Below are 26,420 nucleotides of genomic sequence, written 5' to 3' on the forward strand. Positions count from 1 at the left end.
TTGTTTGTTGGCACTTTATATGGATCATTCTGCCCTGTTGAGCTGGTTGTCATGGACTCAAACAAACAGGCATTGTCGTTAAAGATCGTTTATCAACATTCATTTCTTCCAGATACACAACTGTTCCCTCATTTTCAAATCCACATGATTGATGCATGTGCATTCAACCCTATACATAATCCTAATAGTTATCAATAATGCACTCCGATATGTGCTATTTCTAGTTTGTTACAAGTATACTGAACAAAAATAAAACACAACATGTAAAGTGTTGGTCCCATGAGCTGAAATAAAAGATCCCAGAAATGTTCCATACGCACAAAAAGCTTATTTCTCTCAAATTGGGCACACATTTGTTTACATCCCTGTTACTGAGCATTTCCCCTTTGCCAAGATAATCCATCCACCTGACAGTTGTGGCATATCAAGGATCTGATTAAACAGCATGGTCATTACACAGGTGCACCTTGTGCTGGGGACAATAAAAGGCCACTAAAATGTAGAGTTTAACACACAACACAATGCCACAGGTGTCTCAAGTTCTGAGGGAGTGTGCAATTGGCATGCTGACTGAAAAAAACAGAGCTGTTGCCAAATAATTCAATGTTAATTTCTATACCATAATCTGCCTCCAACATTGTTTTAGAGAATTTGGCAGTACATCCAACTGGCCTCACAACTGCAGACCACGTGCAACCCAGGACCTCCACATCTAGCTTCTTCACCTGCGGGATTGTCTGAGGAGGGGGATGGGGGGTGCTGAGGATTATTTCTGTCTGTAATAAAGCTTTTTTTTGTGGGGAAAACTCATTCTGATTGGCTGGGCTTGGCCTGTGCACCTGCCCAGTCATGTGAAATCCATAGATTAAGACCCAATGAATTTAGTACAATTGACTGATTTCCTTCTATGAACTGTTACCCAATAAAATCTTTGAAATTGTTGCATGAATATTTTTGTTCAGTACACACACATCTAAAATCACAAACAGTACACACATATAGTGCATAAATACTTCATCTCATGTGGTCCCATCATGTGCTCTACATATAATAGTGTCCATCTATTGGTCCAGGCAAACTAGTTGGGTCAATCTCAACCAAATAGTAGCAAGATGGACGGCACAGTAGTTTCTTCATAAGACTGATCAATTTGTTGCCTAGTGCTCAAACAGTGACTCAGACTGTTCTCCCTTTGTATGCTGGTGTGTGTGTGGAAGGGAACCCTGGTCAACTGTATATACTGGCAGAGATTAAGATCTCATTCCTGTTGTACTGGATGACACTTCTATCCCCCACAGTCTCCTCCCGTGGTGTCGCTGACTTTCTCCCTGAGTAGGAGGAGAGGCGTGTGTCAAAACAGAGGAGCGGATGATGTGATGCTGGTTCCGGAGCTGTAAGTGGGCTGTAGTACCCATGGAGGGACACAGGGAGCGCTGCTCAGTGCTCAGTTCCCCCCAGATATGAGGGTGGGTAGAGAGGGCTGTCTACGACTCATCTCCTGCTGTAGCTGCTCCTTCAGAGTGGACACCTGTGGGACGGACAGAGAGGGTCAGGGACGGACACACAGACACAGCCCTTTAACCTCTGACCTGAGGCTGTACATACCTGCTCCTCCAGGCCTTTGACCCGGTGGCGGTGGGCTCTGTCCCGGGCAGCCAGAATCCTTTCTGACCCCCTGTGGGCGACCCTCAGCTTCTCCGCCTCACGCAGCACCTCGTCACGCTGGAGGACAGAGCTCTCACTCTCACTGTGGGACTGCTCCATCTCAGCCAGCTGGGCCTGGATACAGAGAGAGACATAGACACAGATAGAGAGGAGTGTTAATCACTGAGCCACAGAAACACTAAGTCAGTGTCACGCCCTGACCTTAGAGATCCTTTTTATGTCTCTATTTTGGTTGGTCAGGGCGTGGGTTGGGGTGGGCATTCTATGTTTTGTGTTCTATGTTTTCTATTTCTGTGTGTTTGGCCGGGTGTGGATCTCAATCAGAGGTAGGTGTCTATCGTTGACTAGTAGCTGTCTATCGGACCAGTAAAGGCCCAGTGTTACAGACGTCTATATAGGTCCACTAATACAGGACAAGTAAAGGCCCAGTGTAACGGACATCTATATAGGTCAGTTAATACAGAACTAGTAAAGGCCCTGTGTTACGGACGTCTATATAGGTCCACTAATACAGGACTAGTAAAGGCCCAGTGTTACAGACGTCTATATAGGTCAGCTAATACAGGACTAGTAAAGGCCCAGTGTTACAGACGTCTATATAGGTCCACTAATACAGAACTAGTAAAGGCCTAGTGTTACAGACGTCGATATAGGTCCACTAATACAGGACTAGTAAAGGCCCAGTGTTACAGACGTCTATATAGGTCCACTAATACAGAACTAGTAAAGGCCCAGTGTTACAGACGTCGATATAGGTCCACTAATACAGGACTAGTAAAGGCCCAGTGTTACAGACTTCTATATAGGTCCACTAATACAGGACTAGTAAAGGCCCAGTGTTACAGACATCTATATAGGTCCACTAATACAGGACTAGTAAAGGCCCAGTGTTACAGACGTCTATATAGGTTCACTAATACAGAACTAGTAAAGGCCCAGTGTTACAGACGTCTATATAGGTCTTTTAATACAGGACTAGTAAAGGCCCAGTGTTGCAGACGTCTATATAGGTCCACTAATACAGGACTAGTAAAGGCCCAGTGTTACAGACGTCTATTTAGGTCCACTAATACAGGACTAGTAAAGGCCCAGTGTTACAGACGTCTATATAGGTCCGTTAATACAGGACTAGTAAAGGCCCAGTGTTACAGACGTCTATTTAGGTCCACTAATACAGGACTAGTAAAGGCCCAGTGTTACAGACGTCTATATAGGTCCACTAATACAGGACTAGTAAAGGTCCAGTGTTACAGACGTCTATATAGGTCCACTAATACAGGACTAGTAAAGGCCCAGTGTTACAGACGCCTATATAGGTCCACTAATACAGGACTAGTAAAGGTCCAGTGTTACAGACGTCTATATAGGTCCACTAATACAGAACTAGTAAAGGCCCAGTGTTACAGACGTCTATATAGGTCCACTAATACAGGACTAGTAAAGGCCCAGTGTTACAGACGTCTATATAGGTCCACTAATACAGAACTAGTAAAGGCCCAGTGTTACAGACGTCGATATAGGTCCACTAATACAGGACTAGTAAAGGCCCAGTGTTACAGACGTCTATATAGGTCCACTAATACAGAACTAGTAAAGGCCCAGTGTTACAGACGTCTATATATGTCCACTAATACAGGACTAGTAAAGGTCCAGTGTTACAGACGTCTATATAGGTCCACTAATACAGGACTAGTAAAGGTCCAGTGTTACAGACGTCTATTTAAGTCCACTAATACAGGACTAGTAAAGGTCCAGTGTTACAGACGTCTATATAGGTCCACTAATACAGGACTAGTAAAGGTCCAGTGTTACAGACGTCTATATAAGTCCACTAATACAGGACTAGTAAAGGTCCAGTGTTACAGACGTCTATATAGGTCCACTAATACAGGACTAGTAAAGGCCCAGTGTTACAGACGTCTATACAGGTCCACTAATACAGGACTAGTAAAGGTCCAGTGTTACAGACGTCTATATAGGTCCACTAATACAGGACTAGTAAAGGTCCAGTGTTACAGACGTCTATATAGGTCTTTTAATACAGGACTAGTAAAGGTCCAGTGTTACAGACGTCTATACAGATCCACTAATACAGGACTAGTAAAGGTCCAGTGTTACAGACGTCTATATAGGTCCACTAATACAGGACTAGTACAGGTCCAGTGTTACAGACGTCTATATAGGTCCACTAATACAGGACTAGTAAAGGTCCAGTGTTACAGACGTCTATATAGGTCCACTAATACAGGACTAGTACAGGTCCAGTGTTACAGACGTCTATATAGGTCCAATAATACAGGACCCCAGTACAGAACATTTTTAACTAAATGTATTTGAGTATTTACTAGCATTTGTATCTTGAGTCTGATAATTATCTGTACAAATAAAGTTAATCTGATTATACTTGATATATGTTTTCCAGTTTCTTGAAATACTTTGCAAATGCAACTTATTTCTATGTGAAAACTGAAATAGTCTATTCATTCCTTTTCCATTTTAGTAGACACTCTTATCTAGAAACTTAGCAGTGAGTGCATACATTTTCATAGTTTTTGTACTTGTCCACCGTGGGAATCGAACCCACAACACTAGCATTGCAAGCACCATGCTCTAGCCACATTGCAAGCACCATGCTCTAGCCACATTGCAAGCACCATGCTCTAGCCACATTGCAAGCACCATGCTCTAGCCACATTGCAAGCACCATGCTCTAGCCACATTGCAAGCACCATGCTCTAGCCACATTGCAAGCACCATGCTCTAGCCACATTGCAAGCACCATGCTCTAGCCACATCATCACAAACCAATTGATGTACTCCATTACTGTACTGTTTTTCTTCATGGTGATGGAAAGTCTACAGGTACAAACCTAGATGACCAGCCTATGTACAATACACTAATGTACATTTACATTGTATAAAAGTGGTTTATAAGGATATTAAATTAATACTGCACAAAAAGTGATTGTTTTCCAGATTGTTATAGTGGTTGTTATTTGATCAAGAAAAATATTTAATTTGATGTGGATGTTTTGTGTCTTTGCCCATAACTTTGCAACTTTTGATGTAAATGTTTGAGGACAGGTATTTCTGTATTCCATTAGAATGACAATCACAGAGAAAGGGACTGGGAAACAACTCTTACAATTGCAACTATTTAACAAAGTCTCCACAGTAAAATACTATTCAACAGTGGCCTACTAGCTAGGCTACATCATGTAATTTATGTACAAAATGTATGTCAAGGATGATGTGCACGTTCTTATAAAACTTCAGTCGTAACAGACACCATCAGGGTCCAGACCAAGAACAAACAAGTCTAACAATTCTGCTTAACTGCTCAACATTAGACATCTAACTAGCAGCAGATGCTGCTAGATCCAGAGGGCCTGGGGCTTCAGCCATTTTGTAGTGATTCCAACTCACGCCTGCATGGGGTTTCATTTGGCTGGCTTTAAAGTGAACACGACCCCCGGAGCTCAGGGAATAACAGACAGGCGCTCTGGGAGGGTCAAACTAATGAAGAGGAAAGTACAATAATCTGCAACAAAAGCACCATCTCACCTGACTAACCCCTCACTTATCTGTACAGAGAATTTCAGACAAACTACAAAGTAGAAATTAGCCAGGTATTGTATTATAGCAATGACTAGACAAACACCGGACATTGAGACACTCGCCATAGAAAATGTTATTTTCTTCCTTACATCCACCAACTTCTCCTTCCACAAAGCAGCCAAATAAAACATGTACACCAACATCAGCCAATCGCGTCAGTAAATTAGGGGTTTACTGGTGGTTGGGGGAGGGGTTGATTTTTATGCTTTGCATTATCAAATTGAGTTTGACCCCAGTAAAATACTAATGTGTGCGCCTAGGAAAAACGTAATGTAAATGATTGTTTCATTACCACACTGACCCACACAGAACCAACCGACTAAATAAAGGTCAAATGAATGACTAATGCCTGACTCCATCATTAATTCTGCTAATTTAGCAGGGGAAATAAGATGATCCACATGTTGAGGAAACACTCAGCCACATCTCATGACAGTCACTGTCACCTTACTGCTACCCCCTAAAGTAAAGTTTGCTAGTCCTTTCTCTTCGGTTTACATTCTCCCTACTAGTCCCTGCCCACCTGTAGCAGTGCTATCTGTCTCTGTGCGTTCTGCAGCTCCTGCTCGGCGGTGGTGAGGGAGCGATCCAGGCGGCCCTTCTCTGCAGACAGACGCATGCTACCCTCCTCAGTCTTCAGCTTCTGATGCTCCACCTGACAAGAGACAGTCACAAACGGTCACAACCTCAGTACAACTCAAAGGTTAGGGTCCATTTCATATTTAATTCAATCAATTCCGCATTTTAATAGAAAATTAGATTTGCCATTTTAGTCACTTAGCAGACACTCTTATCCAGAGCAACTTACAATTAGTGAGTTAATCTCAAGATAGTGAGAAAACCATCTATTACAGTCGTAGGAAGTACATTTTCCCCTCAATAAAGTAGTTACATTTTCCCCTCAATAAAGTAGTTACATTTTCCCTCAATAAAGTAGTTACATTTTCCCTCAATAAAGTCAGTGCTAGTGTAACAGTATAGCTTCCGTCCCTCTCCTCGCCCCTACCTGGGCTCGAACCAGGGACCCTCTGCACACATCAACAACAGCCACCCTAGAAGCATCGTTACCCATCGCGCCACAAAAGCCACGGCCTTTACAAAGCAAGGGGAACAACTACTTTAAGGTCTCAGAGCGAGTGACGTCACCGATTGAAACGCTATTAGCGCGCACCACCGCTAACTAGCTAGCCATTTCACATCGGTTACACTAGTAAAAAAAGACAAGTGCCGTGGGATTTATTTCAGATACTCTTTGAAGAGGTAGGGTTTCAGACGTTTTCGAAAAATGGGTAGGGACTCCGCTGTCCTGACGTTAGTGGGAAGCTCGTTCCACAATTGGGGTGCCAGGACAAAAAATAGCCTTGACTGTGCTGAGTGGGAGTTGACCCCCTGTAGGGGCGGGCGGGCCTAGAGACCAGAGGTGGCAGAACGGAGCGCTCGGTTGGGTTGTAGGGTTTGAGCATAGCCTAAAGGTAGGAAGGGGCAGTTTGCCTTGCTGTTCCTTAGGCAAGCACCAGGGTTTTGAAGTGGATGTGAGCTTCGACTGGAAGCCAGTGGAGTGTGCGAGGAGTGCGGTGACATGGGACAACTTGGGAAGGTTGAACACCAGGCGGGCTGCGGCATTCGGGATAAGTTGTAGTGGTTTGATGGCACAAGCGTGGAACACAGCCAACAGCCAGTTGCAGTAGTCTTCACAGGAGATGACAAGTGCCTGGATTAGGACCTGCACCACTTCCAGATATTGTAAAGCATGAAACTACAGGAGTGAATCAATGTTTTGATGATGTTTACAGAGAACGACAGGGGGGTGGTTGCAAGTCAATATTAGGAAGGTGTTCTTAATATTTCCAGACTCTGTGTATATTCCTGATGGCTGTTGTGTTTGATGTTTATCTCACGGTCTTGTCTTCGTCTCACCTTGTCCAGTGTATTTCTCAATGCATTTTTGTCCTTCTCCAGACGGACAGCCTGTCTCTCCGCATCTTTCTTCTCGGTCTCCAGCACGGCCACGGCCCTCTGCAGCCCCCGCAGCCTCTCCTCTGCAGTCGCTCTCTCTGCCTGGGCAGACTGGGCACTGTGCTGGGCCTCTGTCAGACTTGTGGACCGTTGACGCAGGGCCTACAGGACGGACAGGGTGAAGGAACAGCTATACAGATGAGATACAGGCCTATGTCTCTTTCTCTCTCGCTCTTTTTCTCCATTTCAATTCTTCACATGCCCCCGCTATGTCTTTACCCCTATCCTTTAGCTAATGATTATGTATGGGTAAAAGTCTCTCTCACACACCTCCTGTGTGTGGGCCAGCTCTGCCTCCAGCTCTCCTCGTCTCAGCTCGCTCTGGGTCAGCTCAGTCTGAAGGCTCTGCACTCGCTCAGTGAGGGCCACCATGCCTCTCTTCCCCTCCGCCAGGGAGGCCCGCGCTCCATCCACTCGTTCCTGAAAACAGCAACACTCCATTCACTGCTCATTACAATTTGCTGTAATCGTATTTAAATTACAGGGATGAACCTTGACAACAAACACTTGAAATTCAGCCCTACTGTCCCATCAATGGTTCCTCTCAGCCCACCTGTAGATGCCTGCGGTCCTGCTCGGCCAGCCCCAGGGTCTTCTGCAGTGCGACCAGGCGCCCCTGGGTGGTGCTGTGGGCAGCCATGGCCTCCTGGAGGCTCTGTGAAAGGTTCTGGGTCTTCTCTCTGAGACAGGCCTCTCCTTCATGGACTTTAGACAGAGCTTGGCTCAGCCTGTCCACCTCTCTCTGGAGCGACGTCACACGGCTCTCCCCCTCCGCCACCTGGGACAGATGCACAACACAGTGTGTATTCGTGCTTTGAGTTTGTATACGGTTTAAGTGTATTCCCATTTGATTCTGGTTAAATCTCAGCATAACCTGCCTCTATCAGGGGTGTATCTGTTCATAGACATGTGGGTAAGAGTGTTCGTCCAGTGTGTTACCTGTTTGAGTAGTAGGTCATGGCGCTCCTGGGTGGCCTGGCTCTCAGCCTCCCTGTCCCCGAGGCTCAGTTTGAGTCTATGCAGCTCCCCCTCCAGGCTGCGTCTCCCCAGCTCCACCCTGGTCCCCCGGGCCTCGGCAGCCTCCAGGGCCTCCTGCAGTCGCCTCCGCTCAGCCTCCAGACGCATCTCTCCCGCACGCTGCTTACTCAACTGGTCCTAGAGGGAGGAGGGGGAGAAAGAGTGACAGAAAGAGAAGGAGAGAGAGAGACAATGTGAGAGAGAAAGATCTGAAACTGGCAGTCACATGTCAAAGCCAGCCAGTCCATACAGATACAGTATGTGACAGTCTGACAGCAGAAAGGCTGCTTGTCTAATGAGAGGGCTAGAGACTAGAGCAGCCATACTCAACGACTACATTGATTTTGTTGAGTCACTCAGGTACACATAAGACATGGCAAAGTCTGTAGAATTGCAGGAAATTTGCTTTAAAACTGCAAAAATGTTTCTCCACCAACAAGAGAGGTGTGAACAGTTTGGGGGTTGCATGGGTCACGATGTGGGAGTTTGTTACTAAGCCAAGTAATGACAATATCTATCCAGACCGATGCCATTTATGGAATTTGTGTGACTGGACTTTCTCAAACAGTAGTTGAGTACCCCTGCTGTAGAGAGCTATAGAACTAGACATGAGGGGCAAACACAGACACTCCACAAACACTCTCACAGAGAGGCCAGACAGACATTAACACACTTTTGATCCACAGATGGCCACATCCCTCCCTCCTTCTCTCAACTCCCTCTAATGCTCAAATCCCCCCTCTTTTTCTAACCCCCTAACTATAATCATAAATTCTCTCTCTCATAAGCAGAGAGCACTTTTCTTGTGTTTCCTAGGGTTGTGTGAGGGCTGGACATATGGAGTTGCTTTGGCCAGAGATATGACATGAAGTTGTGTTTAATTACTCAGTGTTCTGTGGCATCTGTTGTTATGACAGTCACCGTCAGTTTTCTGCTCCCACCTAATGCTCCCTGCAGGGTCACCATATGACAGTGTTGGCAGGTCAGAGAACTTCTCAGTCAGAGAAGTTCTTCTACATACAGTAAGTATGTGTTTGTGTGAGAGTATGTTTACTCTATGTGTGTTTCAGTCTCTGCAATGTGTGTACCTGTGTGTGTTTCCTCTCCGTCTCTGCAGTCTGCAGGGCTCTCTCCAGAATCTTGACTCTGTCAGTGAGGGCCCTCCTCTCCCTCTCTCCCCTCCTCACCGTCTCCTCCTGCTGCTGAAGCATAGCCTGGGTGGAGCTCAGACGCCCGTCAACACCACGCTTACCTGGACGGAAACACAGACAGTCACAACACTGGAGCATTCACAGACAAGGTCTATATGCCAATGTGTGCATAATGTGAGCCCTTCCTGGGTCATTGGATGGCTGTGAATGACTTCACTGTGTAAATTACTCTCTTGGCCCTCTTATGGTTTGTGTGTGTGCCCGTGTGCATGTGTGTGTGGCTCACCCTCCTGGCACTCCTGTAGTGTGTTGTGTAGCTGAGAAAGGTGGTTCTGGGCGGAGTCTCTCTCCCCCGTCATCTCCTCCAGCTCACTCTGTAGCGCCCCCAACTGGCAGCGAGCCTCGTCCTAAAAAACAACATGAAACACAGTTCAACAACCCCGTCATGCACTGACAGACCATTTCTATCATAGAAATTCACATTTCAGTGCTACAGAGATTTATTGTACAATTGTTTAGCACAATACTGAGAGAAATCACTTAGTTCGAAAAAAAAAGTCTTCAGTCTGTTAATAAATGTGTCTGACGGAATGGTAAATAAAATGTAGAATCTATATGGTTATATGATACTGGACTGACATGCATCATGTCTACAGTACCCTGTCTCTCCGAGAGTCTCGGAGCTCCTGGAGGAAGTCTCGAAGGCCACAGCGCAGCGTCTCAGGGTCCAGCTCAGGCAGGGGCATGGGGAGGGGGGTGTCACCCCGTTCTGGGGAGATCGGCCTGGAGCAGCCCAACGTGTTGTCAGGGGTCGAACCTCCAAAATCTGGAATAAAAAATTACAATCAGTGTAATTCCTCAAGTATAACTCCAATCCTATCAAGTATTCTACAGGATTTAGTTTGTCTCTGTAAATACAATACATTACATCCTGCTTTCACATTGATGTTTGGCAAGGGTTCACCCTCACCTTTGGGGGGCGACAGTGAGCAGCGTAGGGGCGAGAGGCTACGGTGACGTGTGATGCTGCTGTGGGATGCTGCTGGGGAGCTCCCCCTGGGGCTCCTGCCCCAGCTGGCACTGCTCCGGCCCCCCACTCCGATGCCCAGTGTACGGGTCAGCGCTGAATGCAGGCTGCCCAGGCGGAACTCCAGCCCCCTGCGTCCGGCCTCGGACCGGGCCAGCTCTGCCTCGGTGGCTGCCAGGCGGCCCTGGGCCTCGCTGAGCTGCAGGCTAGACAGGGCGAGGGAGTCCTGGGCTGTCTGGGCCCGCAGGGACAGGTTCCTGGCCTCATCCTGGAGCTTCTTCTCACAGCCCCGGGCCTCCTGCAGCTGGGCCGTCAGCTCCCTCTCACAACCCCGACAGCCTGACTCTGACTCTGTCAGACACCTCTGGAGGATGGACAGCTGGAGGGAGGAGAAAGAGAGGGGGGGAGCAAAGAGGGAAGGATAGAAATGGAAAGAGAGGTACAGCAGAAAGGGATGTGTAGAGGGAGGTTGATTAAGTTTTATGTTTAACCAAGCCTAAACTCTCACTCTACACCCTTTTCAATGTCTTCCACCATCCTCACCTCTTTTTTGATTGTGGTCCTGGCTGTGTCAGCCTCGACCAGCTTCTGTTTGAGAGAGAACATCGCCCTCCCTCTCTCCTCCTCTCTCTGCTCCTCCAGGGAGAGACGCGTCTGCAGCTCAGCCACCTCATTCCCTTTCAGTTCCTTCTCTCCATCAAGCACCTTCACCTGATGGAGTGATCGGATGGAGGACAAGTTATAGACTATGTCTAAGCCAAAGTCTGGAGTTTTTCCTGGTAAAATCACGTGGATAGCAAAAACTCAATGCCTAGTCAAGTTATTTAGAGTGTTCCACTGCACTTAAAGTAAACCGATAAATGTAAAATTATAAAACAGATTATTTCAGAGATGTGACCGTGTGTGTGATGGACCTGTCTGCGTAGCTCCTGCAGCTCTCTCCGGGCCTCCAGTCTTGACCCCTCGACCTCTCTCAAACAGCTGCGGAGTTCTGCCACCTCTCTCTGGGCAGACGACAGGCTCTCCTCCAGAACAGCCAGCCGCTGCTCCTTCTCCTCACATTGACGCTTTACACTGACACACACACAATATTAGTATTGCAACTACTGCAGTGAGAGTTCAGTCAAACTAAAATGTCAAACATTACACACTTTTGTATAGATCCTTTTTTAGGATTTACGACCCAACAGTGACACTAGAACTGAACATGTGGGAGGTGTGCAGCCAAGCTCTACCTGATTCTTTCAGTATCTGCACTTCTCAGTGTCTCTCTCAGCTGGGCATTTGATAGGCTGAGAGTGTCTCTTTCCTTGGTGACATCACCGAGGGTGCGCCGTAGCTCCACCCCGTCCCTTCTGTACCCCTCTCCAGTGTCCCGGGTTTGGTTGAGGCGCCTTTCCATCTCCAGCATGTCCCGCCTCACCTGGTCTCGGCTCTCCTCACTGGCTGAGAGAGAAGCTCTGCACTCCTCCAACTGGAGGAGGAAGTTAGGGAGAGTGGTGAAGAAATGTTGAACCAGAAATGGTCACCGGCTCCATCCCTGACTCTAACCATCCCTTACCTCTTTGAGTGCAATGTCAGTGTGTGTCTGTAGGTCAGTGCAGTTCTCCTGCAGCCTGTGTAGCTCCCGATCATGAACACTGTCAGCGTCCTCCAGCTGAGAGCGAAGCTCCAGTAACTCAATGGTCAGAGCTCCCACTGAGGCCTATAGACAAAAGTCAGGGAGACGTTAGAGTTTGGACACATACATGTTTAGCCTTTTAATGTATTTTATAACAATTCATGATAGTACAGAACGGGCACAGAGTTCTAAAGCGGTCTAGAATTACCCTCTCCTGGTCTTTGTAATGAGCTGCCTCCCTGGCTAGTCTGTCCAGCTCCAGGGCTGCAGTACCCAGCTCTGCTAGCAGGATGGACACTCTCTCAGACAGCACAGCCTTCTCTGCTTCCTTCTGGGACAGCATCTAAGAGAGGGCAATAGAAAGAGCCTCTAGAACTGGGCATATGGATCACAATGAAGGTAGCTATCTCTTATCACTATTTGCTCTGCACTTCATTACAAAGTCTGATCTCTATTACATGGTGTCTGTCTGGTCTCTCAGATGTGACTGACCTGTTGTTTCTCTGTCTCTGCCTGTAGCAGACTCTGGTCTCTGTGGTGCTGCAGACTCCTCATTTCATCTCTCAGGTCTTCCCGGTCTCTCTCGGCTCTGAGGAGCTGCTCTTCGGCCTCCTGTCTGACTCGTCGTAGTGCCCCCTCCTGTTCAGACTCCAGACTGTGACGCAGGGCCTCCTGGAGAACAAACACACTCCGCTGTTGATGTTCATTGTAAGGCCCTAACCAGCCCAAATAAAGAACATGAACAACTGAGTAGAATCAAGACACACATTGAGACACCTTCGGCAAAAGAAAGGAAAATAACTATAATCCTAATAGTACTGGATACAAGTAAAACCACCCTTACAATATTCCTACTACTAGAGCAGTAACCTCTCCAAACAGACCTAGACAGTTTAGTAGAACTACTGTAGGCCGTCACTGTAAATAAGAATTCTACAGTCTGAGAACCCCCATTCCCCGCACCTTCTCAGCGGTCAGTCTCTCTGCCTCCTCCTGGTGGTCAGTGATGGCGGTGCATAGGGCCTGCTGGGACTCCTGCTGGGTGCTGCTCAGGGCCCGGCTCAGAGCCTCTTTCTCCCGCTCACTCTGTGCCAGTGCATTCTCCCCGTCAGCACGCACACGCCTCAGCTCCGCTACACAAGACAATAGGGGACATGATGAGCAGTTTCACACCGGTGTTCAGACAGTCATGTAATGGCTATAGCATCATTTCTCCATCAATCTCCTCAACTCCTTTTTACTAACACTTGATCTGGTTTCCCCTCTTTCTTTTGATGTTCAATGGCTTCATCAATGCTCCTCAATATTTAATTCTAACATATCAATACTCCCGTCTTCCTTGTTGATGCTCTCTCTGCCACACTGCCACTACCATCTTGTTTTCACTCATTTGGTTCCTCCTCCTGTCCTCTCTCTCTCTCCATTTCTCACCAGTGGTTGTCTCACAGCGCAGCCGCAGGCTCTGGATCTCTGTCTCCAGCTGCTCTCTGCCAGACTCCAGCTGCACCAGCTGTTGCTGCACCTCAAACAGGCTGGTCTCCAGGGCCTCCCGCTCCGACCTGCAGGGGCACAACACACACATTAGGGACCAATTCTTCAACACACACACACGTGCACACACACAGATCTCACCTGAATGCGGCCAGCTCCTCAGTCAGGTTGGTGTTCTCTCTCTCTGACGCAGTCAGCTGGACCACCAGCCCCGCCCTCTCTCTAGCCAGCTCCACCCTGCCCCGCCCTACTTCCTCCAGGGCCACGCCCTGTCTCTGTTCCTCACCCCGGGCCATGCACAACTCCGCCCCCAGAGAGCTCACCTCGCCACACAACTGTCAGCAGAGATACACAGGTACATGCAGTAAAACTGTACACATTTACAGACATATTCACTGGAACAATGAGGTTTCAGAACTCAGTGATGATCATGCTTTGTTAATTACTGAAGCTCTTTCTTGCTGAGAAGACACATTATCATATGCCACTTTCCCATTCAGAGTGGAGACTCGTCATTTACCTGAGTGACTTTGTCCTGCAGCTTCACTCTATCTGCCCGGAGACTCTGAAGCTCCGCCTCCATTCCCACCCTGCTCAGCTCGGACTCTTGCAGTGATTGGTGGAGTGCGAGGCGGGCGGTGTCCAGCTCTAGTCTGTCCTGCTCCACTCGGACCAGCTCATCTCTGATGGTCAGCTTCTCCTGCTCCGCCTCACGCTTCTGGGCCTGCAGATGGGCCTTCTCCTCCTCCAGCTGAGAAATAGACAGAGAGAGAGAAACATGGACACGTATGAGAGAGTGAACGGGTGAGGAAGGCCTAAATTGAAGAGGTCCAGGAAGGAATATCATGATACCTATCCTATAGAATAGGCCAGAGCGATGTTTTGTTTTGATGGTTACTCTTGCATAAGTCCTATATGACTTCACCCACAAGTGTTAGTCACATGTTGATCAAGGTGTTGGTCCCACTGTGTCTCACCTGGCAGATGATGGAGTTGAGGTCAGACTTGTCCTGGGCCAGGCCCTCGTTCATGCTGCCCATCTTGGCCAGAGAGTCTTGGAGGGCAGCCTCCTCAGAGTGAAGCTTATTGACCAGCAGAGAGAGCTCTGCATTACTGCTCTCAGCCTGTGGTAGAGAGGAGAAAACATACAGGACAGAGAGAGGATGGGTGAAATTTTAAGAGATGAACTTTCAAGGAGTGGAGGTCAAAGGAGGAACAAATAGTACCATCCAAACAAGAGGATCCAGAGAGTTGGAGTGATATCCTCCGTGTCTGTCTGTGTGTCTTACCCGGGTCAGAGCCTCAGTGAGCTGGTCCTTCTCCCCCTCCAGCAGCTGCTTCTCTACCTCTGCCTGGTGGTGGGTCTCTCTCACTACAGACAGCTCCCCTCGCTGGACAGACGCCCGGCTCTCACTCTGCTCCCACTGCTTCTGACTGTGGGGACAGGGACAGCGTTAGACAGAGACATGACCACGGGGTTTGTTTTCCATTCACACACCCTATCAATGACAATTGGTTTCACTGATCTCTTCTCTCACTCACACTCGTTCGGTCTCAGCCTTGGCTCGGTCTCTCTCCTGCAGTACGGCCTCCTTCTCCTCTCTCTCGTGATCCCTCTCTCTCTGGGCCGACGTCACGGCCTGCTGAAGCTTTTCACAGTTCATTTGCAGGATCTGGGCCTTGATCAGAGCTGTCTGGTCTGCCTTCTCTACAGTCATCTTCTCACTGAGAGGACAGACACACAGACACAGAGGACAACAGGACATGGTGATTAGAGATTTCTGTAAAACTGTATGAAAGGATAGATGTGCGCTTCCTCAAAATAAAGTGAACTGCTAGTGCTTATAATGTATGTAGCATTAGCTACTCCTCTCTCCATGCATACCAAGGCCTGTTCTTTAACCAGTGCACTGAGGGAAGACAGTTCCTGGTCCTAAAGGGTTTTCCATCACCCAAGTTGTTTTATAAGTCTGCCTGCGGACTCTCCTGGTTGTACCTAGCCAGTGTGTCTCTGTCTTGTTTCAGACGGTCTCTCTCTCTCTGCGTGGTGTCTTTTTCTATCTGAACTCCATCCCTCTCTCCCTGCAGGGTCCGACTGCGCTGCTCTGCCTCTCGCTTGGCTGACTCCGCCTCTGCGAGCTGTCTGCGCAGTGTCTGCAATGATGAATGGGCAGAGGACAGACACCCCCGGACCTCCTGTGGACCAGAGAGAGAGGACAGAGTGGGACACTGAACACTGGATACTGAAAGTGATACAGAGGAATTAAGAGACAAGACAACTTTTATAGGAAATGTTTGTATAGGAAAGTTGGACAATGTAACATTGTGATAAAGCAGGCTAGTAGAAGCTTCAATTCCCAATCCCAGGGAATGACTACAGTAAAACCACTTAGATAGTAGAAGATGTGTTAATGTGTCCAGTTGCAGCAGAGGGACAGGGTACCTGCAGCTGGAGATGTCTGCTGTTGACAACAGAGCGCAGGGCAGACAGGCTGGCTTCTGGGACGGGTGCCAACGAGGAGTAGCGTCTGGGAGAGGTGGATCGCTGTGGTGACAAGGAGCGGTGAGGGGAGGAGCCACGGAGCAGAGCCAATAGAGGAGCTCCGGTGTTCTCCTGGTCTGCCTCTGATGATGAGTCCCCATCAGACAGGACAGTCTAGGGAGGGGTTTAAATGTGGAGGTTGGTCAAAGTTTGCTGTGTGTGTGTATGTGTGTGTGTGCACGTACGTGTGTATAAGTGAGACTGCTGTACCTGTGCAATGTCTCTCAGTGTGTCCAGCAGTGTTTCAGTATGAGCTCTCATCACCTGCATGTCTGTCTCATCGTTACCATTCTGCTCCTGTAGGAGGATAGAACCATAGTGAGGGGTATGATTGTTAATGGCTACAGGAAGTTTCCATGCTGGGGTCACACAGGCCAATCTCACCTCCAGTCTCCTGGTCAGAGAGGCCATTTCTCTGTCTCTGTCCTCAGTCTGCCCCTTCAGCCTCTCCCACTCTTGCACTGCATCTGACAGTCTGACCACACACACACACACACACACACACACACACACACACACACACACACACACACACACACACACACACACACACACACACACACACACACACACACACACACACACACACACACACACACACACACACAATTACTTAGCACACCATTGAATCTCTAAGATGCACATTACACTTCACCCTCCAGATTTACACACAAGCCAATGACTGAGCAGAGTGTTCAACTCTGTCCCTGACCTGGCGTTGAGCTCGGCCCTCTCTACGTCTGTCCTGGTCTGCAGGCTCATCATCTCGGCCACCCGTTCTCTGAGCTGCAGCTCCAGCTGCCCCCGCAGTGCTACCTCCCGCTTCAGAGCCAGGGCCGCCCCTCCCTCCCGGTTGCGCATCGTGGAGGACAGGCCGGAGCAGGATGACTGGATAGAGTGGGAGGTCTGTACCAGCTCGTTACGCATGTCAGACAGGTCTCTGGCAGGGGGAAAGGGGCCGAGGGCGAAATATGAAAGAATAAAAATAGAGCACAAATATAGTGGCAACTTCACAATATAAAATGAGGTGCATTCATGCAGTTTGTTATGCAGTTAGTTGTTCTGACCTCTCTGTAACGCTCTTCAGCTCAGACACCTGCCTACAGAAGCCCACCACCTGTCGCCATAGGGACAATAGACGACTGTGCTCACTGCTGAAATAACTGTGGAAAGACTAAGAGAGAAATTGTGAAATGGCATGTGACAGAAAATAAGAAAAGTGTTTCTTATGTAAAAAATGAAAACAGCCATCCACAAAAACTAATTTCTAATACCAACCTCCTCCTCCCTCCTCCAATCAGACTCCCTCTGCTCCAGCTCCTCCCTGGATTTGGACCAATCAGCAGTGAGCCTGCGTATGTCCTGGCTGAGTGCCTCATTGGCCAGTCCTGCCTGCTCCAACTGCTCTCTCAGCATGGCGTTCACTGCAGACAGACTGCTGCTCCTGTGGAGCATAACACGGCATTGCATCAATTGCATTGAATTCTGTATGCCATTAGTTTCATTACTGATTGGCCCAGGCAGATTACAATCACTAACCTTTGCTGCTCCTCCTCCAACCGAATCAGAGCATTTTCCAGGTCGCCGCATGGATCCACCTCTTCTCCATGGTGACTGTTGCTGGACATATCACAACGACCCTAAAGGGAAATAAGAATCACAGTTACGCATCTGATGTGACTTGTAGATTAACTCAATGCTGTTACTAAATGGCATGGTTAGTTGTTTCAGATTGTCTCCATAGTGGTGTAGAGCAGTACGAACACTCAGTCTGTGCTGCTCCAGCTCCGAGGACTTCTCCACTAGAGTCTGCTCCAGGTCTCCACACCTCTTCTTGTACTGCAGGACCTGGAGGGGAGGACACAGTGATCTGCTCTCTGACTGGTGACATAATATAGATTACATTAGATAATCAGCATCAGTTCCTATTTGTCATCATAAAATGTTTAATTCTTAGTAGGAGAGTATGTAAGGCAGTGATGTCATACAGGAAGACATCTATGAGGTTCATGAACTCACTTCCCAGATTAAAACCATTAAAAAAACACAGCCATTACCTGTTTTGTGTTCATTTGTGTGTTCTTCAATAAAAATAAAGTAAATAAAAAACACAAAAAAACACGCCATTAGGCTCAACCTGTTAACAAGGTTGGCAGACAATTACAGACTTACAAATGAACTAGTAAAACACCCTTTACCCTCCAAATGAAATGGAGGTGAACGGAAACAAACGCATCATAGTGTGATACCTTGGCCTGCAGCTTCTGCACCAGCTGAGCCTGTCTCTGCTGGCCCTCCTGGTAGGCTGTGAGTTTACGCTTGTAGGCCGCCTGCTCCTCATCCAGACGTCGGCGCAGGTCCACATTCTGCTGAGCCAAGCTGCGAGACTCTGGTGAATCGTGCTCCCCGTCACCCGTCTCCAGGCAGAGCGCATGCTCTAGCTACGTAGATTAAAACACATAACAGAGAGGTTGAGGGGGTGCTGTGGCACAGGAGGAGTCACACTGTAATCTGTTTTTCTTCGGGATTGCAAGGTATGCTATGTGGTCAGACCTAGAAAGTCAAATAAGATATGCTGAAATGTTTTACCATAATTCTCTGTTTTAAATGCATAATTAATTATTGCATGGCGCAAGGCAATTCCATTTGCATCTACCTAACCCTATCTGAACAAAATGGTTTCTTAGAGGGCTCTGTGATTGACGGGTTGTAAGTAGCAGTAATGAATGTTCCTGGCCTCCAGGCACGGCTCCAGGATGAAATGCCTGAGGGGGCATTTTAAATCCATGGGGGGCACAACTACTATTGCTTTATAGAGTCTTAATAAAACAAGAGATTGGTCCTACTATGACATACAAGTGTATCCGAAATGCAGCCATTGCTGCTGTAGACCTACACCTAACAGAATGAGCACCAGTAGGACATCAAAGATTCAATTACTACAACTATAGGCTACATTACTCGAATTTGTGACACTACGCAATGAGCATAATCTACAGTAAGCCAAGCCTCCACTTCTCCAGGTATTTCTCTTTTGTTTTTGCGCCTACATGTCACATTTGTCCTTTATTATGTGAGAAGGTATTGTTGTGGAGTATGACTGTTTGTTTATTGGTGGGAAAAGGGGATACAAAGCCAAGTCGCCCATGGCCATACATTACTCGTAGGACAACTTTGTCTAAGTACCCTAGTTAAAACTGAGCGGACCACCCACTGTATTTTATTGGTTAGTTAGCTAGCTGTTCATGAAGCAGGCTAGTGTAACGGCTTTGAGCAGGGATCGAACCAAAATGCAGCTGAGTTTGTAGACATGATTTATTAAAGAAAAAAACGAACTTGACTAATAAACTAACAAAACAAATAAACGGTGTAGACAGATCTGAACGACGGACTCACATAACACACGAGAACGCACGAACAGGGAAAAAAGCCTACACATAAAAAACACTGAACAAACAAACCGAAACCAGTCCCGTGTGGCGTAAAGACATACACAAACACAGGAGACAGTCACCCACAACGAACACTGTGAAAACACCTACCTAAATATGACTCTTAATTAGAGGAACGCCAAACACCTGCCTCTAATTAAGAGCCATACCAGGCAACCCATAAACCAACATAGAAACAGAAAACATAGAATGCCCACCCAAACTCACGTCCTGACCAACTAACACATATAACAAACTAACAGAAATAGGTCAGGAACGTGACAGCTAGACTAGCTTAAGGTTTAAAAAAAATATTTATTAGTTCTTTCCTTGGGTCCAGCTCAGCCCCCCCCCCCCCCCCCCATTACTGTGTGTATGAACAATAAACCTTAAGTGTTTGACGATAGATTTAGGTTGTCTGTTGTTATTAGTTCTCATTGTTCCTTTTCACTGTTATGATTTGCATGAAATATGTTACGGGTCTCGTTTCCATCCCCCCTAGACTGCAGGGCCAAAGGGATTCGTAACAGAGAGCAACACACACACACGTTATAGCAAGAGAGCAGGGAGGGGCAATAAAGTAAGCTGCGTGCCTTCATAGTGTTGACATCACTTTTACAATAGCCTATCACACAACAACTGTGTGTAATGTAAATTAATGATAACAGAGTGAACGTTTGTCTACCTCTTTTAGTAGACTACACACGGTATTGGTCCTATACTACTGCAACATACAAAATGTAAAAACATGTCCAGTGGATGCTGCTGAGGGGAGAATGGCTCATAATAATGGCTCATAATAATGGCTGGAACGGCGCTAATGGAATGGCATCAAACACATGGAAAACATGTGTTTGATAACATTCCACTGATTCCGCTCCAGTCATTACCACGAGCCCGTTCTCCCCAATTAAGGTGCCACCAACCTCCTGTGATGTAGGCCTATCTGAAATGCTGCCATATAAACAACAACTGTCCTTTTGCAAACAAGAAAGCATGCAATGTTGAAGAGAATCCATATGAAGACTGGTAGCCCAAGATGAGCTCATTAAAACAGCACACATCGTAACCATCGATTCAGGACCATGGGGAGAAGGCTACCGCCAGTCAGCTCGATGAAAGGATGCGCTGCCAATTTCAGCACCACTGAAGTGGACAGCCAGGACAATATGAGCACCGCACCAGGGCTCACCTCAGAGGACAACCAATAGGTTACATTGGTCATTGTCCCTATACACATAAAATAACACAAATCTGTATATATATATCAATAGCAATTAGTCCCACAAAAACGAATAAATGTAACCTAAATGTAAGAATCACAGATAAATCTAACCTGCATTGAAGTAAAAAGCAAAGGCCTAAAGTAACTATACATTACATTTAAAAAACAACCAGGCTTACTGTACATGAGGGAAAACCAATGAATGAATCATTCTGGCATGGCGGCCAGGGCCATAATGGTTGTAGCTTACCATTTAGAAGACTTTGTGCTGAAAAAAACTGTTGTTTACACACCCTCTCGTCTCCACCATCATACTGACACACTTTGCATTCAACTACATACTCGTTTTAAGCACGAGTCTCCGTCGTTTGCTTGGAGCTGGTGTGCTCGTGCCCTCCTGGCATGCCTCCCAAAGCGTTTTGAATTCAGCATCACATCTGTTTGTCAACGCGCCCATATGTACTGCAGATAAGTTTGACACCGGTGTGCAGATCAGTTGCTTCAGACTGCAGTAACTTGTTAGGAGGGTCGAGAAGCCCCAGGATTTTGTGAGTCATGTTAGCAATACATTTAATGCTCGGCTCTATCACTTTCAATAAGCATGTGTGCCATATGCGTGAGTAGATTCAATTTCACCGAGCATCTCTGTGATGTTGTCACTTGATTTAAAAACTACAACACCGTGGTGAGGTTGCCAGTCCATCTCTGATCAATAAGTCTTTCCAGTTTTCCCCCATTGTACTGTGCAGCCACCGTGGGTTTCCTAAAGAAATTGTACAGGAAGCTACACACATTGAAAAAGTCCTCTATTGCCTCCTCAGATGACATAACGTGCACCACAACCAAATAGACCTTGAGCCAGTGTCACGCCCTGACCTCAGAGAGACTTTTTATGTCTCTATTTGGTTTGGTCAGGGTGTGATTTGAGGTGGGCATTCTATGTTTTGTTTTCTATGTTTCTTTATTTCTATGTTTTGGCCGGGTATGGTTTTCAATCAGGGACAGCTGTCTATCGTTGTCTCTGATTGGGAACCATACTTAGGTAGCCCTTTTTCCCTCCTTTCAAAGTTGACTTGTGTTTGTGGCACTATGCCCTCGTAAGCTTCACGGTTGTTTATTTTGTTTATTGTTTTGTTGGCGTCATTCCAAAATAAAGGATAATGTACGCTCACCACGCTGCACTTTGGTCCACTTCCTTTGATGGCCGTGACAGCCAGGTACTTCAAAAGGCCCGCTTTTTCCCACTGAAAATGCAGCTCGGGTAAGACAAACCTGTGCTGGCTCATCATCACCGAGGTCGTCAGATGCTAGTGGATGGGGTAACGGCAGTGCAGGTGCTTGTTGTGATGTTACCCTCATGTTGCTGGTGCTAGGCCACGGCTTTTCTCTGTCTTGTTGGTCAGCAGGTGGCGTGGGGGATGGTCGGATATTGCATTTGCTGCTAGACTCCTCAACCTCAGTGGTTGAGCTAGCAGGGTGCTCGTTGAGCTCGGCATCAGTCCTCAGTTGTTTTGCTCTTGGCAGTGCCTAGCCATTTTTGGATATCCATGCTGATCGAAGCTTAGCCAATTAGCTATAATTATTCAGTCAGTGCACCACTACAAAAACTTAACAAAGCTAGCTGTCTGCAAAAGTAAACAACCTTTTTCCCTCTCTGTGAGAAAAAATAAATAAATGACTCGGCCCAAACATAACACAGTTTTTTTTTTAAGTCAGGGAAACTGGAAAGAGGTATCCTGCACGTTTTCAAGTTAAAAGTCTCCATTGTCTATTACTCCTCAGTTTACTTCACATTTAGGTAGCTAATGTAATGGATTAGTTTGCCAGTGCAAGTCTAGATAGCACTAGCTGTATTATGCCTACAACAGTGAAGTTTCAGTCCACTAGGTGTATCTTTACCGCATGGGCATATCTCTGGGTGACGTGGACATCCCCATGCATCCACCTTATCAAAATATGACTAATTCAATACTGCATCATCCCATTCTCTGGGCTCTGTCTGCAATCATAACCAGTAGCATCTACCAGGAATAATTTATCATAACGAGTAGTATCTACCAGGAATAATGAATCATATATTAACAATAATAGATGTTTGGTGAATCTATAAATTATGTATGACCACTGGTGTCGTTGCCACTCAAAATATGTTTTTATAGAATATTTTCACTTTTCTTTCATCACTCAAAATCTTGCCAAAGCATATTCTGTAGGAAGGGTTAATATTAGCTTAAAATAATTTGACAGGATTTATATGAATCGGGTCATGAACAAGGGAGAGGTTAAACGTAGGGTACTGTAAGACTGACAAGCTTATTCCCACACTTTACGATAACTCTGTTGCAGTGGTCTTAGGTAGTATCCATATAGGCTATTCCCTCCATCGCGACACTGCTGCTCAGTTGGAGCGTGTGATCTCCATGCAGCACCACAGCACCATGCGCCTTTGGAAGAGCACCCCTCAGTCTCAGAAGATGCCCTTCTGGAGGCAGGCAGTCATAGAGTCATTATACCCCAATGTAGGCCTATTTGCCTACTAGCCAAATAAAGTGCAGAGCATGCATGATGTGTGCAGCTGGTGTCTTGCGGAATAATTTTAGAACTCTATTTGTGTTTTATAACTTTTTATTATAGGCCTACCCTTAAAACGCCTCTAAATAAATGTTCAACCAAATAGTCGAAGAAGCACATACAGTGGCTAATAGGGAAAAGAGATCTGGCAATAAGAATAGGCTATAGATAGTCTTGACCATTTGGGACCCCTTGGCTATTTCGCTCAGGACAGGTTATAGCCAAGACTTTATCCATATTTTGTTTTGTCTCATTTATTGATATGGATATAGCCTCTGCGTGATGGGGTTGTGCAATGCAAATGGCTATAACAAGCCTAATATAAGTCCTACAGTCCGTGCTCCCAAATACTGGAAAAAGTGAGATTCATTAGGTTTCATGATCACCACAGTAGCCCCACGCTGCTATAAAAATTAATTATACAATTATATGGCCATTAAATAACACACAACAGCATGGCATATTTAGATAGTGGAATAGGCCTATCCTAAATCATATTTACTTCCTATTATGCAGCTCAGGCGGTCATTCTAGACAAGGCTCTTCTGTAGCTGTATAGTTTCATTCTCTCACAAGTCCTTTTCTGAAGGTCCAAGCCTATACTAGGTCATCTACTGGTATAACAGTGTTATCGAATGTCGTTCTAAAACAAGTTCTAAACTTTTATTTTGGAAATGAAACCGGAAGCTGTAAAGCAACTCAAACATCTGGGCTGGAATTACTTGATTGACTATCTAACTTCGACTAGCTACGTTCGGTTCATGTCCTTTGCAGATGCCACATTCCTGACAAAAGTTTGTACGTATATCTGTAACCGAGTAAAGGGAGACGTAAAGTAAGAATCGAACGTGTAAATGTTCATTCATAGTCGTAGCATAGGGTTTGTACGTTTAAAGAACTAATTACGTTTCATGCATAGCTTTTTTTACGTTCCTAACAATTTACGCATGCATTTTTTTACGATTCAAACTATATGTACATTCAACCTTTTGGCAGCCACCTGATTCCTTATGGCAGGCCCAGTTTTGCTGCATTGGCAAAACCAGGCATGGTAATTCATATACCATTTGTTATGTTTATGATGGCCTCTCCATGGAGAACACCCCAGTTCGGTAGTAAACACAAACCTGTCTCCATAGGAACCTCTGTAGGTCCCAACAACTGTATCTATACAGATAAGCCTCTCTGTATTCTACATTTAGCCATTGAGCAGTGACGTGTATTCATGATATAGTAGAGGTACATTTACATTAGTCTCATTTGTCAGAAGAGTCACTCATTTAACATTAATTTATTTTCATTTAACCTTTATTTAACCTTTATTTCTGCATTTTAACTGCAGGCTAGCCGAATCAGTGTCACCATGAAGAAAACTGATTAAAGATAACATGGTAGATATTTCCTGTTTGTGTTTTGGCTAATAATCTTTGATGTTCACCCGCATTTAGTAAGGCTAAATTCTAACGCCATACTAATGAGTCCCCCCCCTCTAGCCTGAGCCCCCTCTGTTCCCCACTAAAACCCCTGTTTACAATCACCAGGGGTGACAAACGCCATAGCAACATGCCACTTCACTTCATTCCTGTCCCTGTAACCAAGGAGACGGACAAAATTCTCCAGAGCAGACAAAGAAAATAACGAGGGGACAAGCATTTAAACCCACCACATATATGGCCTCTCGAAGCCAGGTTAGTGTAGTACTACAACCAGTCCAAACTAATAATTAAAAAGAGAACTAACTAATCCCCACAAAATGCCTTAATTCTCTCTCTCTCAACCTCCATTTTGTTATGTGCTTCACATGCTGTTGTCTTTTCCTGGATAATCTAATTGTATATATTTTACTTACTGATCTTCTTCCTCCTCTTCTCTGTCTCTTACCCTCTCGCTGATTGCGCTGTATTTGATAGCCAACTCATCGCGGTCCGCCTTGCTATGGGCTAGCAGGTCTTCCATCCTTCCCAGCTCTACCTGCAGCACCCGGTTCTCCTCTTGGACAGACATCACTGAGAACATGGCTCCTGGTGCTGGGGTGGGGAGAGAGAGTGCCAGACAATCAATCGTGTTAATGAAGAGCACAGCGCTTTGTTCAATATTCAGGACACTAAAATATCACAGATGCATTCAAAGTAGAGTAATCAGATGGTTGGCTACTCACAGCTCTCGTTGAGGTTCTTGGTGACAATCTCTCGGACCCGTGCAGGTAGACACATAGTTGGGTTTTCTGGGGAGGCGCCTCGGACAGTCAGCCTCTTCTCCTCAGACAGCACACTCTCCTCCACCCTCTGGCAGGGAGACAAAGACACATAGTTATAGTTAATCTCCTCAGAGACAGACTAAAACTAAGGGCCCTGCAGATCACAGTGCCATGAGGACAGTTGGCTTCTCAGCAGTCACTCCTGTCTACCAGAGAGCTGGGTTCAGAATAGAACACTGACCTCACACTCTGCAGAGCACGCATACATACACTTTCATAACACAGAGAGCAGATTTCATGGCATCTCTGTCGAAGTGTCAAACCATCAGCACCCTCAGTGAAGACATCTATTGTAATTACAACTAGGCTACATAATTATAACATATTGGGTAGCCTATTGATATTTCTATAAAGCTTTACAATAAATTATTTACAGAAGAATATCAATACATGCTAAAAACAACGATAAATAGAAGTGCAATCGTGCACGAGCCATGACATGACCTGTATAACAGATTCCAATTTGGAATCCGAGCTGTAATTTTCCGTGTCGCTCATTGAGAAACGGTTGATTTTAATCCACAAACAGCAAGAAAGAAACGAAAAATAAACGTTTCGCTCCAGTCCCGTGCGTTGGTAGCGTTATCAAATAGGATTAACCGTTCGATTTATATCTAAATTAACGGATGCACGCGGTTAAATGCGTATCTAAATGAACGACACACTATCTGCTGTACAGATAGTTCAGAAAGTTGTGAGTTTGTTGGAATCTCAGGATTCCTCCCACGTCCCACAGGTGCGTCCTGCTCCATCCTCTACAGGACTGTCGGAGAAAGATTGAGGACAAG

At 46.2% G+C, this 26,420-nt stretch overlaps 1 protein-coding gene across 3 annotated transcripts; it reads right to left on the reverse strand.

Moving 5' to 3' along the window:
- Window positions 1-72: 72 nt before the first annotated feature.
- Window positions 73-26,420, reverse strand: LOC129815579 (rootletin-like). Of its 3 annotated transcripts, XM_055869516.1 has the most exons (38): window positions 26,077-26,420; window positions 25,534-25,660; window positions 25,257-25,402; window positions 18,398-18,589; window positions 18,206-18,229; window positions 17,913-17,996; window positions 17,688-17,788; window positions 17,427-17,592; window positions 17,216-17,322; window positions 16,861-17,088; window positions 16,533-16,623; window positions 16,359-16,445; window positions 16,050-16,262; window positions 15,603-15,802; window positions 15,149-15,331; window positions 14,896-15,040; window positions 14,584-14,730; window positions 14,127-14,357; window positions 13,748-13,941; window positions 13,547-13,674; window positions 13,079-13,248; window positions 12,608-12,787; window positions 12,324-12,458; window positions 12,056-12,199; window positions 11,730-11,968; window positions 11,409-11,568; window positions 11,038-11,205; window positions 10,438-10,873; window positions 10,127-10,293; window positions 9,754-9,874; window positions 9,405-9,568; window positions 8,239-8,454; window positions 7,853-8,077; window positions 7,570-7,719; window positions 7,201-7,401; window positions 5,807-5,938; window positions 1,606-1,779; window positions 73-1,528 (listed from the first exon to the last, which is right to left on the reverse strand). In XM_055869516.1, exons 1-38 carry the CDS (start codon window positions 26,128-26,130, stop codon window positions 1,445-1,447), a joined length of 6,114 nt encoding a protein of 2,037 aa, XP_055725491.1. In that variant the 5' UTR covers window positions 26,131-26,420; the 3' UTR covers window positions 73-1,444. The 3 variants fall into 3 exon arrangements, with proteins under 3 accessions (XP_055725491.1, XP_055725492.1, XP_055725493.1); XM_055869517.1 differs by lacking the exon at window positions 18,206-18,229; XM_055869518.1 differs by lacking the exon at window positions 7,201-7,401.

Source organism: Salvelinus fontinalis, chromosome 18, assembly GCF_029448725.1.
Source record: "Salvelinus fontinalis isolate EN_2023a chromosome 18, ASM2944872v1, whole genome shotgun sequence".
Lineage (NCBI taxonomy): Eukaryota > Metazoa > Chordata > Actinopteri > Salmoniformes > Salmonidae > Salvelinus > Salvelinus fontinalis.

Coding starts and splice junctions, on each gene's coding strand:
- LOC129815579 (XM_055869516.1), bottom strand. CDS start 26,130: ATGAGCGACACGGAAAATTACAGCTCGGATTCCAAATTGGAATCTGTT. Junction 18,590..25,256: donor ACAGCGCAATCAGCGAGAGG/GTAAGAGACAGA, acceptor TAATCTACGTAG/CTAGAGCATGCGCTCTGCCT. Junction 12,200..12,323: donor ATTACAAAGACCAGGAGAGG/GTAATTCTAGAC, acceptor TTTTGTCTATAG/GCCTCAGTGGGAGCTCTGAC.